Source organism: Chiroxiphia lanceolata, chromosome 5 (genome assembly GCF_009829145.1).
Source record: "Chiroxiphia lanceolata isolate bChiLan1 chromosome 5, bChiLan1.pri, whole genome shotgun sequence".
Taxonomy (NCBI): domain Eukaryota; kingdom Metazoa; phylum Chordata; class Aves; order Passeriformes; family Pipridae; genus Chiroxiphia; species Chiroxiphia lanceolata.
Genome location: NC_045641.1, coordinates 73,793,229 through 73,811,408, shown reverse-complemented (window position 1 = coordinate 73,811,408; position 18,180 = coordinate 73,793,229). Strand labels below are relative to the sequence as shown.

At 42.2% G+C, this 18,180-nt stretch overlaps 1 protein-coding gene across 1 annotated transcript; it reads right to left on the bottom strand.

Moving 5' to 3' along the window:
• Nucleotides 1-3,023: 3,023 nt before the first annotated feature.
• Nucleotides 3,024-17,296, bottom strand: SAMM50 (SAMM50 sorting and assembly machinery component). Its single transcript, XM_032688300.1, has 15 exons — nt 17,207-17,296; nt 15,361-15,471; nt 14,160-14,261; nt 13,185-13,272; nt 12,561-12,667; nt 10,766-10,896; nt 10,464-10,551; nt 9,817-9,945; nt 9,195-9,266; nt 8,432-8,518; nt 6,973-7,043; nt 6,530-6,597; nt 5,701-5,847; nt 4,379-4,520; nt 3,024-3,585 (listed from the first exon to the last, which is right to left on the bottom strand). Exons 1-15 carry the CDS (start codon nt 17,225-17,227, stop codon nt 3,540-3,542), a joined length of 1,410 nt encoding a protein of 469 aa, XP_032544191.1. The 5' UTR covers nt 17,228-17,296; the 3' UTR covers nt 3,024-3,539.
• Nucleotides 17,297-18,180: the final 884 nt, after the last annotated feature.

Sequence of the window (18,180 nt, the reverse complement as noted above, 5' to 3'; positions counted from 1 at the left end):
AAAGGATTCCTGCTGCTGTGGCTGCCAGGCTCCAGCCCTTCTGAAAACAAGAATGGCAGGACAAACCTACACTCACTTTAGCATCATTTTCTTATGCTATCCTCTACAAGGTTCAGAATGATCTTCCACACATCTGACAGCTCCTTAATATTCCCACAAAGGGGCAAGGGTGTTTTATTCCCCTGTAACATTCCAGTGAAAACTCCTGCTTTTTCATGTAACTGCTCGCTCAGTCCAGAGCAGGGAGAGCCAACCTGACCCCCACCCACTTTCCTGTGGGTTTCCCTGTGTGTTTGATCACAGGTGGGACAGAAAGACTTGGAATGCTTCCCTCCAAGGGCACAACATGGACAGCAGTTCCTACACAGATGCCTGACAAAATTTTGCAGTAAGTATTAAACATTAGCTGCTACATCTCTGCAGAGATTTCCATTGGCAGTAAAGATTTTTTTGTATCAAAGAAGGCACTGAGTGACAGCAAAGGTACTCAAGTTGGAGCACATTTCCATATTGCTGAGGTCAGCATGGTATTTTATCTGTAAAGCCTGTATTTTTAAATCAGTTGTGCTCTCAATATGGCAGCAAACCTGCCCCTTATGTTCAACCAACCTCCCAGTTCCCTCCTCCACCTTCCCCTAAGCTCCCTAGAAACCTACTCATTAACAGCACCTAATACCAGCACATCTCCCACAGATAAACAGTATTTTCAGGTTTTTAATGTAAGTGGAACAGCTCCAAGAAATCACCCACTGCCTTAGGATGGTGGTGCAAACATTAGCCCTGCTCCTCACTGCTGTCACCTCCTCACGTGGCTCAGAGGTGCCCCTGATACAGCAGTGACACCATCCAACCCTTGTCCCAAAAAACACAGTCCTCTCCTTCCCAGACCTCCTTCAGCCCCCAGAAAAGGCTTTGGGAAGTAAAGTAACATCAGAGCTGAAGAAACTGTCGTTCTGACAGTACCTGCAGCCTCAGCATTATTCACATAAAACGAGGAGTCCACACGGGTGGTCGTTTCGGATGTGCCATTTGGAGGGATTGCTCACCCCCTCACTGTCCCCAGCAGTGGCCATGGCTATAAAAGCAAGAGCAACTTGAGGTAAAGTCACATCCAAAACTACCCATTTAAGCAAACACCACGTTTTTGAATCCCAGGCCTTACGCCTTTTATCACCAATAACTTTATTTAGACCAATAACTCTGGTCAGAAACTCAATGCCAAGAACATGGATTCAGATCTGTCCAGAGCTGTTCTCCCACTGAGCCAGCTCAGCACTACAGCAGCTTCTGGAATTCTGATTTCTGTCTTATCCACCCTGATTATTTGAGCCTATGCAACAGATTTTAAATAGGAGTATATTAACCAGGTCAATATTCTACAGAAGCAACCACATAACCCAGATGTTCCTCCCAGAGGAATACAGGAATACTTTCTCTACTGTGATAGATATACCTGTCATACATCCTGAGAAAATGTAACCTTTCAACGTGGTGCAAAACCAGCAGGGAAAGAGCGACAGGAAGAGGCTCATGGAACATGATTTTGCTCCCTTCATCTTGGTGGACAATGTTCTGGTGAGTGGCACAGCCAGGTCTGTCAGCAGATGTGCTCAAAAGGCCTCTGCAGCAATTTCTTCCATTCCTCCCTAATTTCTCACAGAGGCCACACTTCCCTCAAACTGAATTATGGACTGGCTGCTGCCTGACGTGCACACTGGGCTGGAGGCTCTTTCTCTAGGCCTGCTCAGCTCAGAAACTACTGAGCCCTCTCAAACAGCCAACTGATATTTGGGGCTCTCGTGTCACATTAAAGGATTACACTTGTGCAGCCTTTAGTAAAAAATGTGCACAAAACAGAGTTCTTAAGGCAACAGAGTACACATTAACTTTGAACTCCTAGAAGAACACCCTAACAGTATTTTGGTATCTAAACATTCCCATCAAAAATGTTTTTTCTATGTCAAAATGTCGATAGTGCCGCAGAAAAACTAATAACATTTGTTGACATTCTTAACATAGTTTCATATTTTATCTCATAACAACAACAAAAAAATCATCAGAAACGCTTAATTAAATATGTCCTTGCTACAGTAGCTCTTGGATAAACACACTGGAAAAGCTTTTTAGATTGAATTTTGCTATTTGAAAAAGGGCTGACTTCTGTCATTCACACAATTTGGAACATCTGTGAGCCTGCTGCTGCTACTTCATAAAGAAGGGAACGATGTTTGGTCAAGCAGAGCCTTCCTATTTTAGAGAATTATCAACAAAACCAGATTTAGTCACTGTATTACCACAACAGCAGTACATACCAATGCTAAAGCAATGTATAAAACTGTGGTCTCTCTAAAAAGAGTGGAGTCTGACTTGATTGGGAACAAGATTTGATTGCAGTCCTGACAGCATTCAGCCAAGTCAAGTAGTATAGCAGTATTTCCAAACCTGTCTTCAGTCAAGCAGAAAAAAATCAGGAGTACAACAGCTCCTGTAGTTCTGTTCCATTCTCCCAGAATCTTCTTTGTGTTAGGATTTGAAATTTGCCAGCACTTAATAACAAAAGAAATGTAAATTTGGATGCAGGGAAAGTGGACTCCGAGGTCAGATTCTCTTAGGATGACCACACAGGATTGATGCATATAAAAAATCAGTATCCAAGTATCTTCAAAGATAAGTACTCAGGATTGAACTAGTGAATTAGTCCAGCCTTAGAAACTGGAACATACACCAAGTGATAAAGCAGGAGGTGACTCTGAAGTGAAATTTGCACCTCAACCAGTCAGTAGAGACAAACCTCTCACACGCAGGCAAACAAGGCAGCACCACATCATCATGTCTAGAGTCCCTTTAAAGCACTCAAAACCACCTCAGATCTGAGAACCCTGAACCTTTCAACGTTCTGATTTTACTGTTTGTTGTGCTAGACAGATGACTTGAATTTTTACAGCATGCAGTTCAGATGGTAGGAGGCATTTAAATAGAGGCGATTGACAATAGTGAAATATATTCAAACCAGAACATTTTGGTTCACTTAGAACCACCAAAATGGTATCATTTTTGACACATAACAGATTTTTTCAGGGTCATTTGCTCACAAAAATTGATGATGGAGAAAAACCCCTTAATTTCCATTCCAACCATACTCCCACTTGTGAGAATTGTGGTTGGAAGAGGGAAGGCCATGCAGGCCAATGACAACTATAATCACATGAACAGTATCCAAGAGCCAATATCTGACATAACTTTCAAATTTTTAAGTAAAAACTAATAACTAAAAGCTAGATAAAATATGGAACACAAAAGCTGTAAGATAAAATAGCTACACTCCTACAAACACTCTCCCAGCTTTGATAAGAATCAGAGGTACAATGAACCTTTACAGCATAATTATTTAATGTAGTTTCTTGGGGAGTCCAAGAGGTAAATCACTCAGATGTGTATCTGTATTTCAAGGAAAAAAGTCAGACCTTATCAAAGTATATTATAGTCTTGATTTCAATGACAGAGCACAATTTCATTTAGTGATGTAAAATGTTTCTGTATTATAGAAATCTTATTCCTGCTCCGAACTGAACACCATCACATATCCTGAAAAGGAACAAATAATAAACAGTGTAAGTGATATACAAGGGATTGATGAAATTAACATCCATTCTCCCTATCCCCAAATTCCCACAGTTTTCAATCTTTGCAAGAGTTTTAATTCAAATTTTACCCAACAAAGGGCTTTTGCTTTGTCAACCTGTCATTCATATGGAGTGTTTACATTTGCAAAATAAAGCCCGATTTTCAAATTGCTATTATTCATTCCCATTGCACATGAATGATAAGTGGAAACATATCCCATCTCCTGTATGAAATACAGAATATCTCACACAATATTCACAGGCAAGAAAGAACAGGCTCCCTGAAGCTTTTTACTGCATACTATAATATTTGCTTGGTTTGGGATAATTGGCTGCTAACAAATTAATTTGTTGTTCCTTCCTCTTTATCTATACCTAAACTTGTTTCCATTTTTCAAACAAAGACATTAAACTGGGTATTTATCCACTCATTTCATTCTGGAAGGCTTCAGAAAACCCCATTAAGTGTTGTAGTGATCATCTGCCCTAAAAAAATAAAGCCTGCTGCACAGCTATTCATACATTTCAACAGCTGATCTCAAGTTTAATGAACTCTGAAACCTGAGAAACAAAGCCTTAAACCAAGATGTGCTGTGGAACCAACATGAGCACAGTGGGCTGGAAGAGCAGCAGCGAGCGCTCAAAAATCCCTTTTAGGCAAAACTAAAAGGCACCAATTCTCTCTGATAAATCAGACAGAAGTGCAGTAAAAAAAACCCCAGTTACTACTGAAGAATTTTGGCTAACAAACCAACCTGTCCCCAGCCTGTACTCCCATGGGGAAGCAGTAGTTGAGTTCTAGCCTTGCAATGTTTCCCAGTCGGAGCACAATGCCGGCACCGTAAGACCAGCGGATACACTCTGCCAGCTTCTTCAGGTGAGCTCTGGGACCATCACCTGCAACCAAAAGAGCAGGAGAACCAGGATCAAAGACTGTCAAGGTGATCTCAAGCTAACTGGATTTTCAGAGCTAGAAGACAGACTGCTTAGGGGCAGCTCCTGCAGAATCCAAACTTATTCACTGCCCACAACTCTCATAAATGTCAAGAACCTTGGATTCAAACTACTGGGATTTTAGTTGGATTGCTGCTGATCTTCATTTCCCACTATGGGGGCTTACTAGCAAGAACCTTAAATGTCTTTAGTACTCCCTCAAAGTACCTAAAGGGTATTAAAAGAAAGTTGGAGAGACTATTTACAAGATCATGTAGTGACAGGACAAGGGGCAATGGCTTCACACTGACAGAGAGGAGGTTTAGATTGGATATTAGGAAGAAATTCTTCCCTGTGAGGGTGGGGAGGCCCTGGCACAGGTTGCCCAGAGAAGCTGTGGCTGCCCCTGGATCCCTGGAAGTGTCCAAGGCCAGGTTGGACGGGGCTTGGAGCAACCTGGGCTAGTGGAAGGTGTCCCTGCCCATGGCAGAACAAGATGAGCTTTAAGGTCCCTTCTAACCCAAACCATTCTGTCATTCTGTTCTCTAATTAGTGTGTCTCTATTATTTTAAAGTGATTAATCTGCCTTTCAACTGTGCATTAAGTGTCTCCCTCCCATGGGGATGCTGCCTTTCTTACATCAAGTCAGGCAGACATCAAATCTCACTATATCCTAAAACTGACTGAAATTATATTGCAAAGCCATACTCCAAATCACTGAAATATGTTTTAAAAAATGTTGGGGATGGGAGGGAAAAGAAATCCCACCAGCCACCACACCCTCATGCCACCACTCTTTATTTAGTTCATCCCAGTAAACATTAGAATCGTCTCCCTTCAGAATAGGGTAAAATATGGGAAGTGTTAATTACCACACTGGCCTGCAAACATCACCAATTCACAGCTACTAGTCTTACCACCCTGGGTCTCTTTCCTGCAAGTTGTGCTGGAATTTATGTGGAGAGCTCAATAAATTACTGGCAACCTGCCAAACACGTAAGTTAAAAGCAGCAGGTTTTTGACAGGCACCAAAACACAGGCAGTAAACAAGCTGCTTCTGAGTAAACAGACACAGAGCAGCTCTCCTTTTTGCTTTTATACATGGGGAAGAAGGTTGTTTTTTTTTTTATTCTACTGATCTTACCATAGTTAAGATTGCAGAGGTTCCCAGCATTAAGGAAGAAATGTGTCCGGAAAAGATCTCCAAAGCCTCCACGGCCTGGCCGGAAGGGGAGAGGGGTGTAGAGGTGAACACCCCCAGCCCAGTAGGCTTCTCCTCCCAGGTAATCACCTGTTTGGGCAAAATGTTGGAATAAAAGCTTTTACTGTGGAATATATTAAAGGAACCAGTTGTTAAAGGTACAAGAAAACATCCATGAGTTGTTTTACACTGCATTTCTACCCTGTGCTTCTCTCTTTCTCTAACCTCAACAGCATGAAGTAAAAAAATCAGCACTTATACAATCCAAGGGGAAGTGCTTTTTTCTACATTCCCTCATCCTACTCTTGGTGCATCAGAACTATCCCCTGAACACCTGTGCAATACTTGTCTTAGTTTTAAAAATGGGAAATTGGCACAGTTAAACAATTAGCTTTAAACTACAGTGAATATTGAACCTGCTGATAACAGCGGATTAGAACTGGCTCTCAAAACATCTCTGTGGAGCACATCACCTTTCCTTTAAGCTACCTGAGCATATGCTCAGGACTCAGAGTATCAGAGATTTTAAAGTGACTTGCTATAACCATGTTTTGGGAACTTTTTCAGCTTGAAGTTCGTTACTAATTAAAGTGACACGCCGGGAGCATGAAAGTCTGAACACACACCTGGTTTACAACAGATCAAAGCCATAACAATTCCCAAAGTACAGAATGAGTGCAATAATTTTCAGGCCACACAAAGCTTGAGGACGGAATGTGACACACAAATATTTGCAGTATTGCCAGAGGAGTGGGGTTTAAGGGTTCCAGACCTTCACTCTGGGGTCCAATGCTGTACATGCTGAATCCACGCACACTCGTTGGTCCTCCGAGGTAAAACCTGGGGAACACAGCCAAATTAAGTGCAATGCTTGGCTTGAAAGGCAACTTTGGAACAGGTTTAGTAAAACTGTCTGCAAGGCAAACAGCTTTGTGTCTGAAAACACAGGTACCTGTGCCTGCTACAAACTTCTGCAGATGGTAAATACCATTTTGCAACCACAAATATTGGCAGGCAGCAAATATTACCATACAGTAAATTATAAATCTACACTATCCCCCTATGAAAATGGCTGGAGTACCAACATGCAATTAAAGCTACCTAGAGACACTTTATTCTTCTCAGAACCAGGCCTACTACTGCTTCTCTCTTCTGGAGTTTTCTATACACATTGACTGGAAAAAAACCCAAACCCCAAAGATTTAACAAACTTGCCTGTCAGCTATACTGGATGGTTTGTCTCCAATAGGTACCAACATTCCACCCCAGAGTGACGCTGAGAAGACCTTTGGAGAGGAAAAGAAGTTGTTTGTGAACACATAATACTTAATTTCCCTAAGACAGTCAAGATTTCGTTGCTCAGTAGCAGCCAGAGCTCCCATGAGCTGATCACAGTGTGTGCATGGATATCACCCCATCAGTGTGGGATGTGTGGTGGGATTTTCAGGAAACTCTGGGTGGCTGCTGCCCTCTTTCTTTCATGCAGTGCTGTGCCTTCAAAAAGTCAACACAGCACATCTGAACCAAGTGCCACTTCCACAACATCCACACTTCCACCTCATCCAGCTCCTACTTTCTTAGGAATTTTCTTGAAATAAAGACAACACTGCTGACATAAATCACTCCTGGCACTTTGAAACCCAAAGTCCAACAAATAACTGCCAAAAATACAATTTTTTGGCAATTATTACCAGTCTGTAAATTGTACAGTTATTTATCTGTCTGTAAATCAGCCTTACAATTAAATGAAACCACCCTCTACAAGACATTAATTAAACATACAGCATTACTGTTTATCTATAGTGAGTAATTCTTGATACCCAAATCACTATAATAAACACATTTAATAATTTCTTGCTGCCTGTGTAGCAGGTAGAGGTACTACTGTCAGACAGTGAGATCTACTGTTAATACTTTTGGGATGCAAATTGTTGTAACCTCTGATTTTTAAATCTTCATAATAAGTTGCTGTTCAGTTCCCCACTCAGCTATGAGAGGAACTTACTGCAAAATACAACTTCTTTCTAAATACAGAGAGAAATATTCCTAAGATATATCGAAATTCTTATTTCAAAAAGCAGAAAAAACCTACTTCCACCTAATACTAGGACTGTGTTGTTAAAGCTGCCTGAAACTCAGGATCTCTGTGTTCTCATAGGAAGCTGAAGTTCATGAAACATTCTTTCCCAATAATTTTACACAGAGGAAGTAATTACATGCTAGGATACCAAAATTAATATTATACATTCATAATTTCAATGACAGAAAAAACCCCAAGATTAGTCAGAATATTCATAACCAGGTGAAACAAAGTTTCAAAACTTTGAAGTTTTTGAAAAGCTCTCAAAGTTTTTGAAAAATCACAGAGAACAGACATGGCCAACATTATTTCTGGAAGGAAAAGTGTTCACATGGTTAATTGTCAAGCTGTTCTTTCCAGAATGGCCATTTCTCAACTGACTGTGCAAGGCAGGAATGTAAGATTAAAAATAAAGACTTGTTCACTTCCCAAAGAAACAAACCAAGATACCTGCACCATCCATCTTTCATGATCTTCTTACTGATCCATGGTGAAAAATCATCATACGACACAGGTTCAATAATGTCAGATAAACTTCAGATCAAGTGCTATTAAATACAAAAATATTTTAAGAAATATTTTTAAAAAAATTACCGAGTCCCAGAGAAGTTGCCTATTCAACTGAAACTCAAAATCCTCTTTTAGAAAGGTCACATCTCCACCTGTGTAACCAGCCAGCTCCTGCAAAGACAGAAGTTTATGGAAGTTGTAACAGATATTACATGTTTCTCCCCTTAAAAGCATGTCTACATGTGGCACTTTTAGCTCCAATAGCATTTCAAAACAATCTGCTTCTAAAGCACTACAAAAATCATTGCTTCTGAAGTATTAACCCAGCTTTTAGAAAAGCTCTGAATATAACAAGAGTGAAAACCGTTTTCTCTGCCAAAATGATACACGTGTGTGCCTTGGGGAGTTATTTTTACTCAGTCTTTCACTTTGAATTCTCAGACTTACAAATCCTGTAACAACAGAGCCACAGTCTTACATGACAGAGTTAGAAAAGAAGGACTAATTAACAACTACTAAAAGTGCATAGTAAGTACTGTCAGGAATAGTGTGTCTCAGCTAATAAACAACTGAATGCTGATGGAGAGGGGCATGGAGAGGCCGTGCTGTTTGACCAGTGGATGACAATATAAATACAAATGAAAATTTGCCCTCACAGAAGAGCTGCCTGATTTTAAAAGGCTCTGTAAACAGAAAAAGTAAATACCGGTCCTCACTGTCTCCCAGTCAATTTAAGATGAATTTCTAACTTTAGCCATTTTTAACATGAACATCAATTAGATAAATTAAGACTTCCTCAAGCCCACAGATAAGAAACCCAATAATAGCACAAGTGGTTTAATACTACCTGATTGATTTTCAGCAAAGCACCTCGTTTTGGCAAGATTGAGGAGTTCCTGGAATCAATTACCATGGCATGCTGAAAAGAATACAAAAATTGGGTTTAGGTTCTCATTGTCTGTTGAATAGCTCAGAGTGACACAATTATTTTCCTTCAAAAATTGTGCAAACAGTGGAAGACAGCTAAGGCTATTGTAGCTTTATGGATTTGGGAAAAATAAGCCTTAGTTTTGAATTTAGAGGCCACATGAAACACATAACGTTTTTTATTTTCTATTTTTTGCCCATGGTACACACGAGAAATAGAGCAGCAGCACTGCCCCAGTTTAAACCACCAATTTTATGACAGTGATCTGCAAATAGTTCACCCCCTGTCATTTGTGAAAGATGACAAGTGACCAAAAACTGCCAGAGGAATGTTTAGAAAAGGCATGGCAAGTGCAGGATTGGGAAATTTACTGCTACAAAACAAGGCAATTCTGCAAAAAGAGGTGGCAGGTGAGACCAAACGCAGCAAAAGATGTTTGAGGTGAAGCAACACCACCCCCACTAAGACAGAAAGGTCGCTCCTAAGTGTGAGATGACACAAAATAATATGTTCTTAAACAATGAGCATGGGAAAGGCTTACAGAGAGAGAGGATTTAAGAGAGTGTCCACTTTCTTCTCGAACGGAAAAGGACGCTGTTCTAGCAAGGCAGCCAAGCTCCCTCCACACACCCTCCCACTTCACGGTGTGATTGGTCTTCCAGACTGGAAACTACAAAAAAGGAATTGAGTTAGACATGAAAAAACTGTTACAAAATTAAAACAAACACTTTTTAATACTTGAGTCTGTGGCTTTCTTTCCAAACTCCTTGAATCAGAGAGAAACCCTTTTTCACTTCAGAGTAGTGCTAATTCTGCTCCAGCCCAGAGGGTTTCTCCACACCCCTTTTTTCCATCCCAAACAAAAAATATCTTGCATTGGGCTGATACAGGAAGGTAGGCAAGCAGCTACCTCTCTGAAATGATAATCTGAAACATAAAGAATTTGGAGAAAAACACACTGGCATTTTTATATGGCCAAAATAAGACTGGATTCTAACAAGAAGACTGAAGTGCATGAGCTCTGTCATCTCCAAATTGCTGACCTCTGTCAAATAAATGAGATGTCAGCCCTGTGCACAAGTGATTCAAGCATAAAAAAGTAAACCAAACATTTGCAAAAGCCAGCTCTGTGACCCAAATTAAGTGTCAATGAAGTGTGTGTTCCACAAGCTCTTGTGCTCCACTTACATTACATTCTGTTGATATTCCTCTATCTGTTTCACGGAGGGAGCTCCAAGGGAACTGTCCAGTCACTTTATACACATTAACTGCAAAACTGAAACACAACATTACTGGCAGGTTTTAAAAGGAAATTATTTAAGTAGGTGGAATTTTGAATAATCACAAAAACTTAAGAAACCAGCTCTGCTCCATCATTAACAGAAACCCCATGAAAGGAATCAATGTAATTATTACTCAATGAAAGATCTTATTACTTGCTTTATATTCATTCAGTTAAAAAAAGATGTACTCAAAAATGCATCCCCTACTTTCTTTCAAAGTTTCCAGGCCGGGGTTTGAAGAAGGACAGGCCATATGAAGTTTCCTTTGTTCCATAGGAGAACTGGAAGGTGACTTTTTCTGCACGCCCAAGGAGATTTGGGAACTTGAGCCCAAGGACCTACAGAAAAGAAAAAAAAAAACAACCAAACAAAAAAATCCCACATCATAACATTTCATATTGTTTGCTGTCTTGCATCTTAATCATGTGCTGAAGACAAGCATATCTACCATGAGGATAAGAAATGAAGGCATTAAAAGTACTTGTAAGCAAATGTGTTTTTCTTTTAAGTTGGATTTCTCCTTGCACTGGCAGCAAAGGCAGGAAAAAAATTGTCATGTAACATTATCACAACCAAAGCCAATGGAAAATTATCACTCCAGAGTCACTTCCCTGTGTTTTTGTTTTGAGTAACAAGGTCCTTTTGCAACCAGTCCTGATGGTTGCAGTACCAGTACAACACCTTTACAGTTCTCCAGAAACTACTGAAACACTTTTGCCTGTTCTGGCACAAATTCCTTGCATCCTTTTGGCAGCAAGGATGGAGCAGGTTTTCTCCAAGCAGGACTGTACACTTGTTGTGTCTTCTATTGTAAAAGAATGTTAAAAAGCTCCCAAATCCTGACTGCTTTTGCCTAACAGCTATTGGAAGCAAATCAGTCACCTGAACTTTGTAATGATGGCTACTAGGCAGTTATTCATCTAACCAGAAAGGGCTTTTAGTATGAAATATAATTCAGGCTTCAGATGAATTTAAGAGATCAGAATAAATGTCAAATCTATTCAACTCTTAAGGAAACATAATATGTTGCCAATACAAGTCATGCTTTTAGAGCATTCACAAGTTTTCCTTCTCTGTAACAAATTAAAATCCCAAAGAAGAGTTTTCCAAAAAGGGAAGCCAAAGCAGCTTTCAGTGAGTTTTCAGCAGCACAGGAACCAACAAGGATCCCCTGCTGCTTTCCTCCAGGCCACGACACCCTGGGCAGGGCTTTTGGCAGTGGAGCTGCATAAGCAGCTCTCAACTCACCCAGTTCCTGCTCCCCTTGCACATGCACAACACCATCCCCTGAGTCATGCAGCATCTTACCCAGGTTAAAAATACCCCTAAGAAGAAAGGGATGAGTCCCTTGATCTGGCTTATCTCCCAGCCCCAGGCACAGCTGCCCTGTGCACGTGAGGAGGCAGGAAGGGTGCAGGATGGGCACCTGGAAGCACCATGTGCCCACACCAGATGGGACTTTTTCGTGTCAATTGGTAAATATTTTTCACACAGGATTTTAATCCGATGCATCTTTAATTAAATCATAAGAAAACAAGCCCCACAGTTCATATGATCCGTGAAAACTTCGTGTTCTGCAGCCCACAATAATTGTTACTGGGCTAAAATAGTGAAAAACAGGAACAATTTCTAACTCAAATATAAAGCATTTTGACTGAGAAGAAAAATACTTTAAATATATCTCACAGAAAGGAAATTCCAAATTCCCTACTTATCCCTCCAGTAGATAAAAGATCTTAACCATTATCAAGAAATAATACAAGTAGTTTCAAGAATTAAAAAATTAACATGCTGAGCTGGAAGCCAGAGGATTCTCCCTTAGCTCAAAATAGGCTTTTGCTGAATGAAAGCCTGACTAATACAAAGACTCTTTAGACACAAAGGTCTGGCAAAGCCTTAGTAAAGCTGGATCAAGAAAATAATTTGGTTTGGATCACCAAAATCCTTGCTAGGTTTGAAACTAGGAGGAAGACCAAAAGGCACAATTTGAAATAATCCATACCATACTGCCTTCATTGTTGCCAACCATGGTGTTATAGCTTCCAGTCAATCTTCTCAATTCTGTCACCTCAAAGGTCACATCTAAACCATTTGGAAGGGCATCATCTCCTACATAAACAAACAAACAAGTGTATGTTATCTCTATAGTTGCTTAAAAAATGCAGACAGAAGATTACTGGAACTACTTGAAAACTGAGTTAAAGGACAATAAAAGCCCACATTACAAAGAAAAAGATGTCACTTGGATATGAGTGCAGCATTTGGGATGGCTGAGTTTGATCCATTAATGCCAGTTATGTGATGTGCGATACACAGAAATACAGGGCACATCTTCAAGCTTTCCCTCACATGTTCCTTGAAACCGTGGATTAAGGGATGTTTACTGTAATTATTTAAGTGCTGGAAATTCACTCCTTTTTGCATGTATACAATACTCAAATACACATATTGACAGAACCATGAAAATACATCTTCTTCCTAAGGGTAATGGATGTGGACACATATTTGTATATATAGCACACCCATGTGTTCATTTAAAATATATAAAGGTACAGAAGAGAGCAAGTTATACACTAAAGAGTGTGTGTATGAGGAAGAAGGTGAGGATTAATGAGGGGATACCCACCTTGACAGGTGTCAATCAGAACATCCACCTGTCTGAAGATTCCTAAACGAAGCAGCTTTTCACGAGCTTCATGTGATTTTCTCATGACCTAGAGGATGAGAAAAGCAGCTCAGCCACAGAATCACAGAACAGTTTGGGTTGGAAGGGACCTTCAAGATGATCCAGTCCATTTGAGTCTTTCAGATTACCAAAAAAAAAAAAATAAAAAAAATAAAAAAAATAGTTAAAATGTAGCTAAAGTTGTAAAATATTCATGGATTTTGTATACAAGGGCGCATACATGCAACTTCAGAAACGACATTCACAACATGAAAGTTAATTCACCTGTTAAAATGTTTTAAGACTTGCATCTGTAAAGAAATAAACCAACCCAGAGCATATGGCTCAATTCCTACCTTTTGTTAGTTTGCTTTTTAATTGTTGTTATACTTGAACCTGTTGTTCAAATATTCAAATAATATTCAACTTAAACACCTGTAAGTAGTTACACTTATACAGGGAGCCTCTGTTTTTGGCAAACACCAAACACTCTAATCTGTTTAAATTCAGACCAATTTAGAGGTCTAATTGCCAGCCACGTTCCAGAAGGGATCACCACCTAAAAGTGCAGGGAGATCCAGCCTAACTCCAGCACTTTGTTCCACTGTGCTGAGTCCCAGTAATTTATCTTCAGCAAATTAACTGGAAGTGTCACCTACACAGTTAGAAATTCTCAAATGGGAAGAATGAAGCTGAAAAAAACCATCTGTTTGCCACCTCACAACATCTCTGAGTTGAACACATCAGAAAATGCAGCATCTGCCAGTATTTCATATTAAAGTTTGGCTTCTGTATCACAAGATCAGAATCATCACAAAACACGACAAAGTTGCCCCATGAGATAAGGGAGTAGCACAAAGCAGGAAAAAGAGAAAAATTGTAATTAATTAACCTGAATTTCCAAGCAGCAGGTCTGATATTCACCCCAGTACTTACATCAATGAGATTTTTAGCCTTGAAAACATCAGCTATTTCATACATGATAATGTCATCTTTGGTCCTTCCAAGTCCCTCGAAGTGCACATGTTGAACCACCACCTGAACAGAACAGAGGTTTACACACAAATACTGAATTGGCATCTAATAATGAGTCTCAAAATCACCAGTGCACAAAAATTACTGCTGTCCACGTGAAAAACTAATTACTGCTAACCTCCACTGTCAGAAATCAGTGCTGTCTATGAATCTGGGAAACTGTTCCCTTCACACAAAAATTAAAGACAAGACAACTCTAGTACCAAAGTTACTACTGTTTGTGGCAAAAGAAACACTGATAGAGGGCAGCTGCTGGGATTTTAGTTGTGTTGTATGGACAAGTAAATAACTACAGAAATCACACAAGACAGGACATGTAGTTGTTTGCTACTTTTATATGCTACACATAAGCAAAGAGTTAAAAGAAAACAAACAAACTTACAAGTCACAAATATTTAAACTCTATTGATATTATCACTACCACCAGAGTAGTGCAGTTTAAAATGCAAGGGAAGATCACTCACATTATGAGGTTTTCTATTTTCTTAAAAAGTTCCCTCTTGATATGTAATCATCTGAGACACTTTTATTGCAAAAATCACAACACACTCCAGGGCCAGCTGGTACAAATGGACTACAGGGATTGCATTTCCCTCATTTTTCCAACCTTTTCAGGAAATTTTAGGGGTAAATGTCAAAAAGAAATATAAATCTGCAAATGCTTCAAAGGACTGTCAAGGATTGGAGTCACCAGCCTTTAAAAGACTTGTAAATGTGGCACTTGGGGACATGGTTTTGTGGTGGCCTTGGCAGTGCTGGGCTAACAGCTGGACTCAGTAATCCTAGTGGTTTTTTCCAATCTAAACAATTCCATGACTCTGTACTAGAGTTCATAAAAGAGACAATTCAGATTATACCACCTGTGTCATATGTATCTGTATGACTCTAAGGATTACATCTAATAAACAGCAGAATAAAAGAACAGGAACCAGATAACATCAAACTCACAGTACTAAATGTAATTCTTTCACATTTCAATCCATAGCTTAGGAAGTTGCCTTAGGAAAAACAAGGAAGAAAGGGTGCCAAAGCATTTCTCTCTACAAAAAAAAAAAATAAAAAAAATAAAAATAATAAATGAGGATGTTGTTCAGCCACTCACATCTTTGTTTTCCAGAATCTCCTGCTTGGTCTCAGGTTCAACTTCAACCAGTTCAGCCTCCTCTCCCAAGGCACCAAAGTCTGGCCCAGTCATGGGAAGAGGCTCCAAACTCTGAAAGCATGAAAAGAAAACTGCCTTTAATAGGGAATATTGATTAGTGATTTATGTCTTTTGCAAAGGAAAAAAAACCATGGCACTTGGCAGTGTGATCATCAAATCCCAAGGGAAAAGAGCAAAGAGAAGAACTAAAATGAGGGGAATTACCAGCACAGTAAACACTTACCTGTTTGCTGAAATTCTTCATGAAAGCTAAATAGCTTCCATTTTGAATGATTTCTCAAAAATACTCTGCACTCTTCCAAAAAATAGACTTAACTTTAAAGGCACGATAAAATAAGAACTCTACCCTCTTAAAAGTATCTCTAAAAAAATCAGGCTGTCACTTCTCCAGTTCGGGTTTTCGGGAGGCAGAGGAGTATGAATGTAGAACAATAAAATAAGAAGGGTGTTCTCAGCACGTTACTTTGCTTTTCATATATTTATATGCTCTTATATGTCAAATTTCTTTTAGAAGTAGCCTTTCAAATAAGCCTCAAGAACCTCAGAGGGGAACATTTTAATCAAAATGTTTTCCAGTAGGGCCTGGCTTTACTTACTATACCTGAGAGAGTTAAAATAAGACTTAGCAGGAGATAACAGAGTCAAGCATGAGTGAATAAAGGGTTTCCCTGAGAAAAGCAGAGGTCAGGATTGGATAACTCAGTAAACTTACTTTTAGTCTTAAGTCACTAACACAGTACTTGCTGCATTATTTAACTGTTTAACAGTTCCAGCTGTTTTGCTGGAAGAGTAAATTGCTGCTACATATCAAAATCAAGTTAAAAAGAAGATAGAAGCTTCTCTCACTGCCAAAAATTTTCAGGCAAGCATCAAACATTCTGTATCCATGCAACACTGTGTATCACTTCATACTACACACGAACACAAACCAGAGAACGCCAGAAAAAGAACTTGATAAAGAAATTAAATCAGATGCTCTGGAGCCAGACCCTGCAGCTGTTCTTCAGCGTTAAACCGAACACTTAAACCTTCATGGCCCTTGTTTGAGCACTTGTAGATGGATTTGGAGATTTATCCATCTGTTCACGACCATCTCCAAGTGCTGGGTGAGGCAGCACAGCCCTCCCCGAGCACTGCAGCCCCACAGACCCTGATTCTCACCCCGCCAGCCGCAGCTTCTCCTTGCCTCGTGGTTTGGGGTTAAGGGTTTTTCCGCCTTTTTCTTTCCTTAGTTTTTTTTTTTTATTTCCCCCCCCCCGTTTTCATTTCCACGGTCTCTCCCCTTCACCAGCCCCCGCCTCCCGCGGGAAGGTCAACTCCGGGAAAGATCCGGGTCTTCTTTAGGAAGAAATGGTTTACTTCCGAAGAAACGGTTTGCTTCGGAAGGGATCCTTTACTTAGTAAAGAATTCGTGGCTGGGAGGGCGGTGAGGCCCTGGCACTGGGTGCCCGGAGGAGCTGCGGCTGCCCCATCCCTGGAAGTGCCCAAAGGACTTCTGGACGGCCCTTGGAGCAACCCGGGCTAGTGGAAGGCGTCCCCATGGAGGGGGTGGCGGAGCGAGACGATCTTCCAGCTCCGTTCCAGTCCCTCAGCGTTCCGTGAGCCTTACGAAAAGACACGGAGGGCGAAAAAGCGGGGGGCGCTCCCGGCCCGCGACGGGCTCCCGGCCCTGTCCCTGCGCGGCCGCCCCAGGACGACCTTCGGGCGGAGCAGCGGCGGCCGCGCTCCCGGCCCCGGCGGGGCCCACCCGGGCGTGCCCCGGCCCCGGCTCGGTCCCGTCCCTTACCCGGGCGTGCACGGTGCCCATGTCGGCGGCGGGGCCGGGCGGGGCCGGGGCCGGGCTGTGGCGGTGCAGGGTCGGTCAGGGCCGCGGCGCGGGGGCGGCCATGGCGGGCGGCACCGCCCCGGAGCGCATTGGGCACGGCCGGGGAGCGGGAGGGACCTTCCGGGGCAGAGGGAAGGGGCGGGAGCGGCGCCGGGAACACCCACCCGGCACCGGGAATGACGGCGAGAAAGGGAATAATGCGCCGGGAACACCCGCCCGGCACCGGGAATGACGGCGAGAAAGGGAATAATGCGCCGGGAACACCCGCGCGGCACCGGGAATGACGGCGAGAAAGGGAATAATGCGCCGGGAACACCCGCCCGGCCCCGGGAATGACGGCGAGAAAGGGAATAATGCGCCGGGAACACCCGCGCGGCACCGGGAATGACGGCGAGAAAGGGAATAATGCGCCGGGAACATCCGCACGGCACCGGGAATGACGGGGATGAAGGGAATAGTGCGCCGGGAACACCCGCCCGGCCCCGGGAATGACGGCGAGAAAGGGAATAATGCGCCGGGAACATCCGCACGGCACCGGGAATGACGGGGAGAAAGGGAATAGTGCGCCGGGAACACCCGCCCGGCACCGGGAATGACGGGGAGAAAGGGAATAGTGCGCCGGGAACACCCGCCCGGCCCCGGGAATGACGGCGAGAAAGGGAACAGTGCGCCGGGAACACCCGCCCGGCCCCGGGAATGACGGGGAGAAAGGGAATAATGCGCCGGGAACACCCGCCCGGCCCCGGGAATGACGGGGATGAAGGGAATAGTGCGCCGGGAACACCCGCCCGGCACCGGGAATGACGGGGAGAAAGGGAGCGACCCCGGGAACATCCGCACGGCACCGCGCCTGGAACGGGAAATGAAGGGAATAACGGGAGTGACGCCGGGAACACCCGCACGGCACCGCGCCTGGAACGGGGAATAACGGGAGC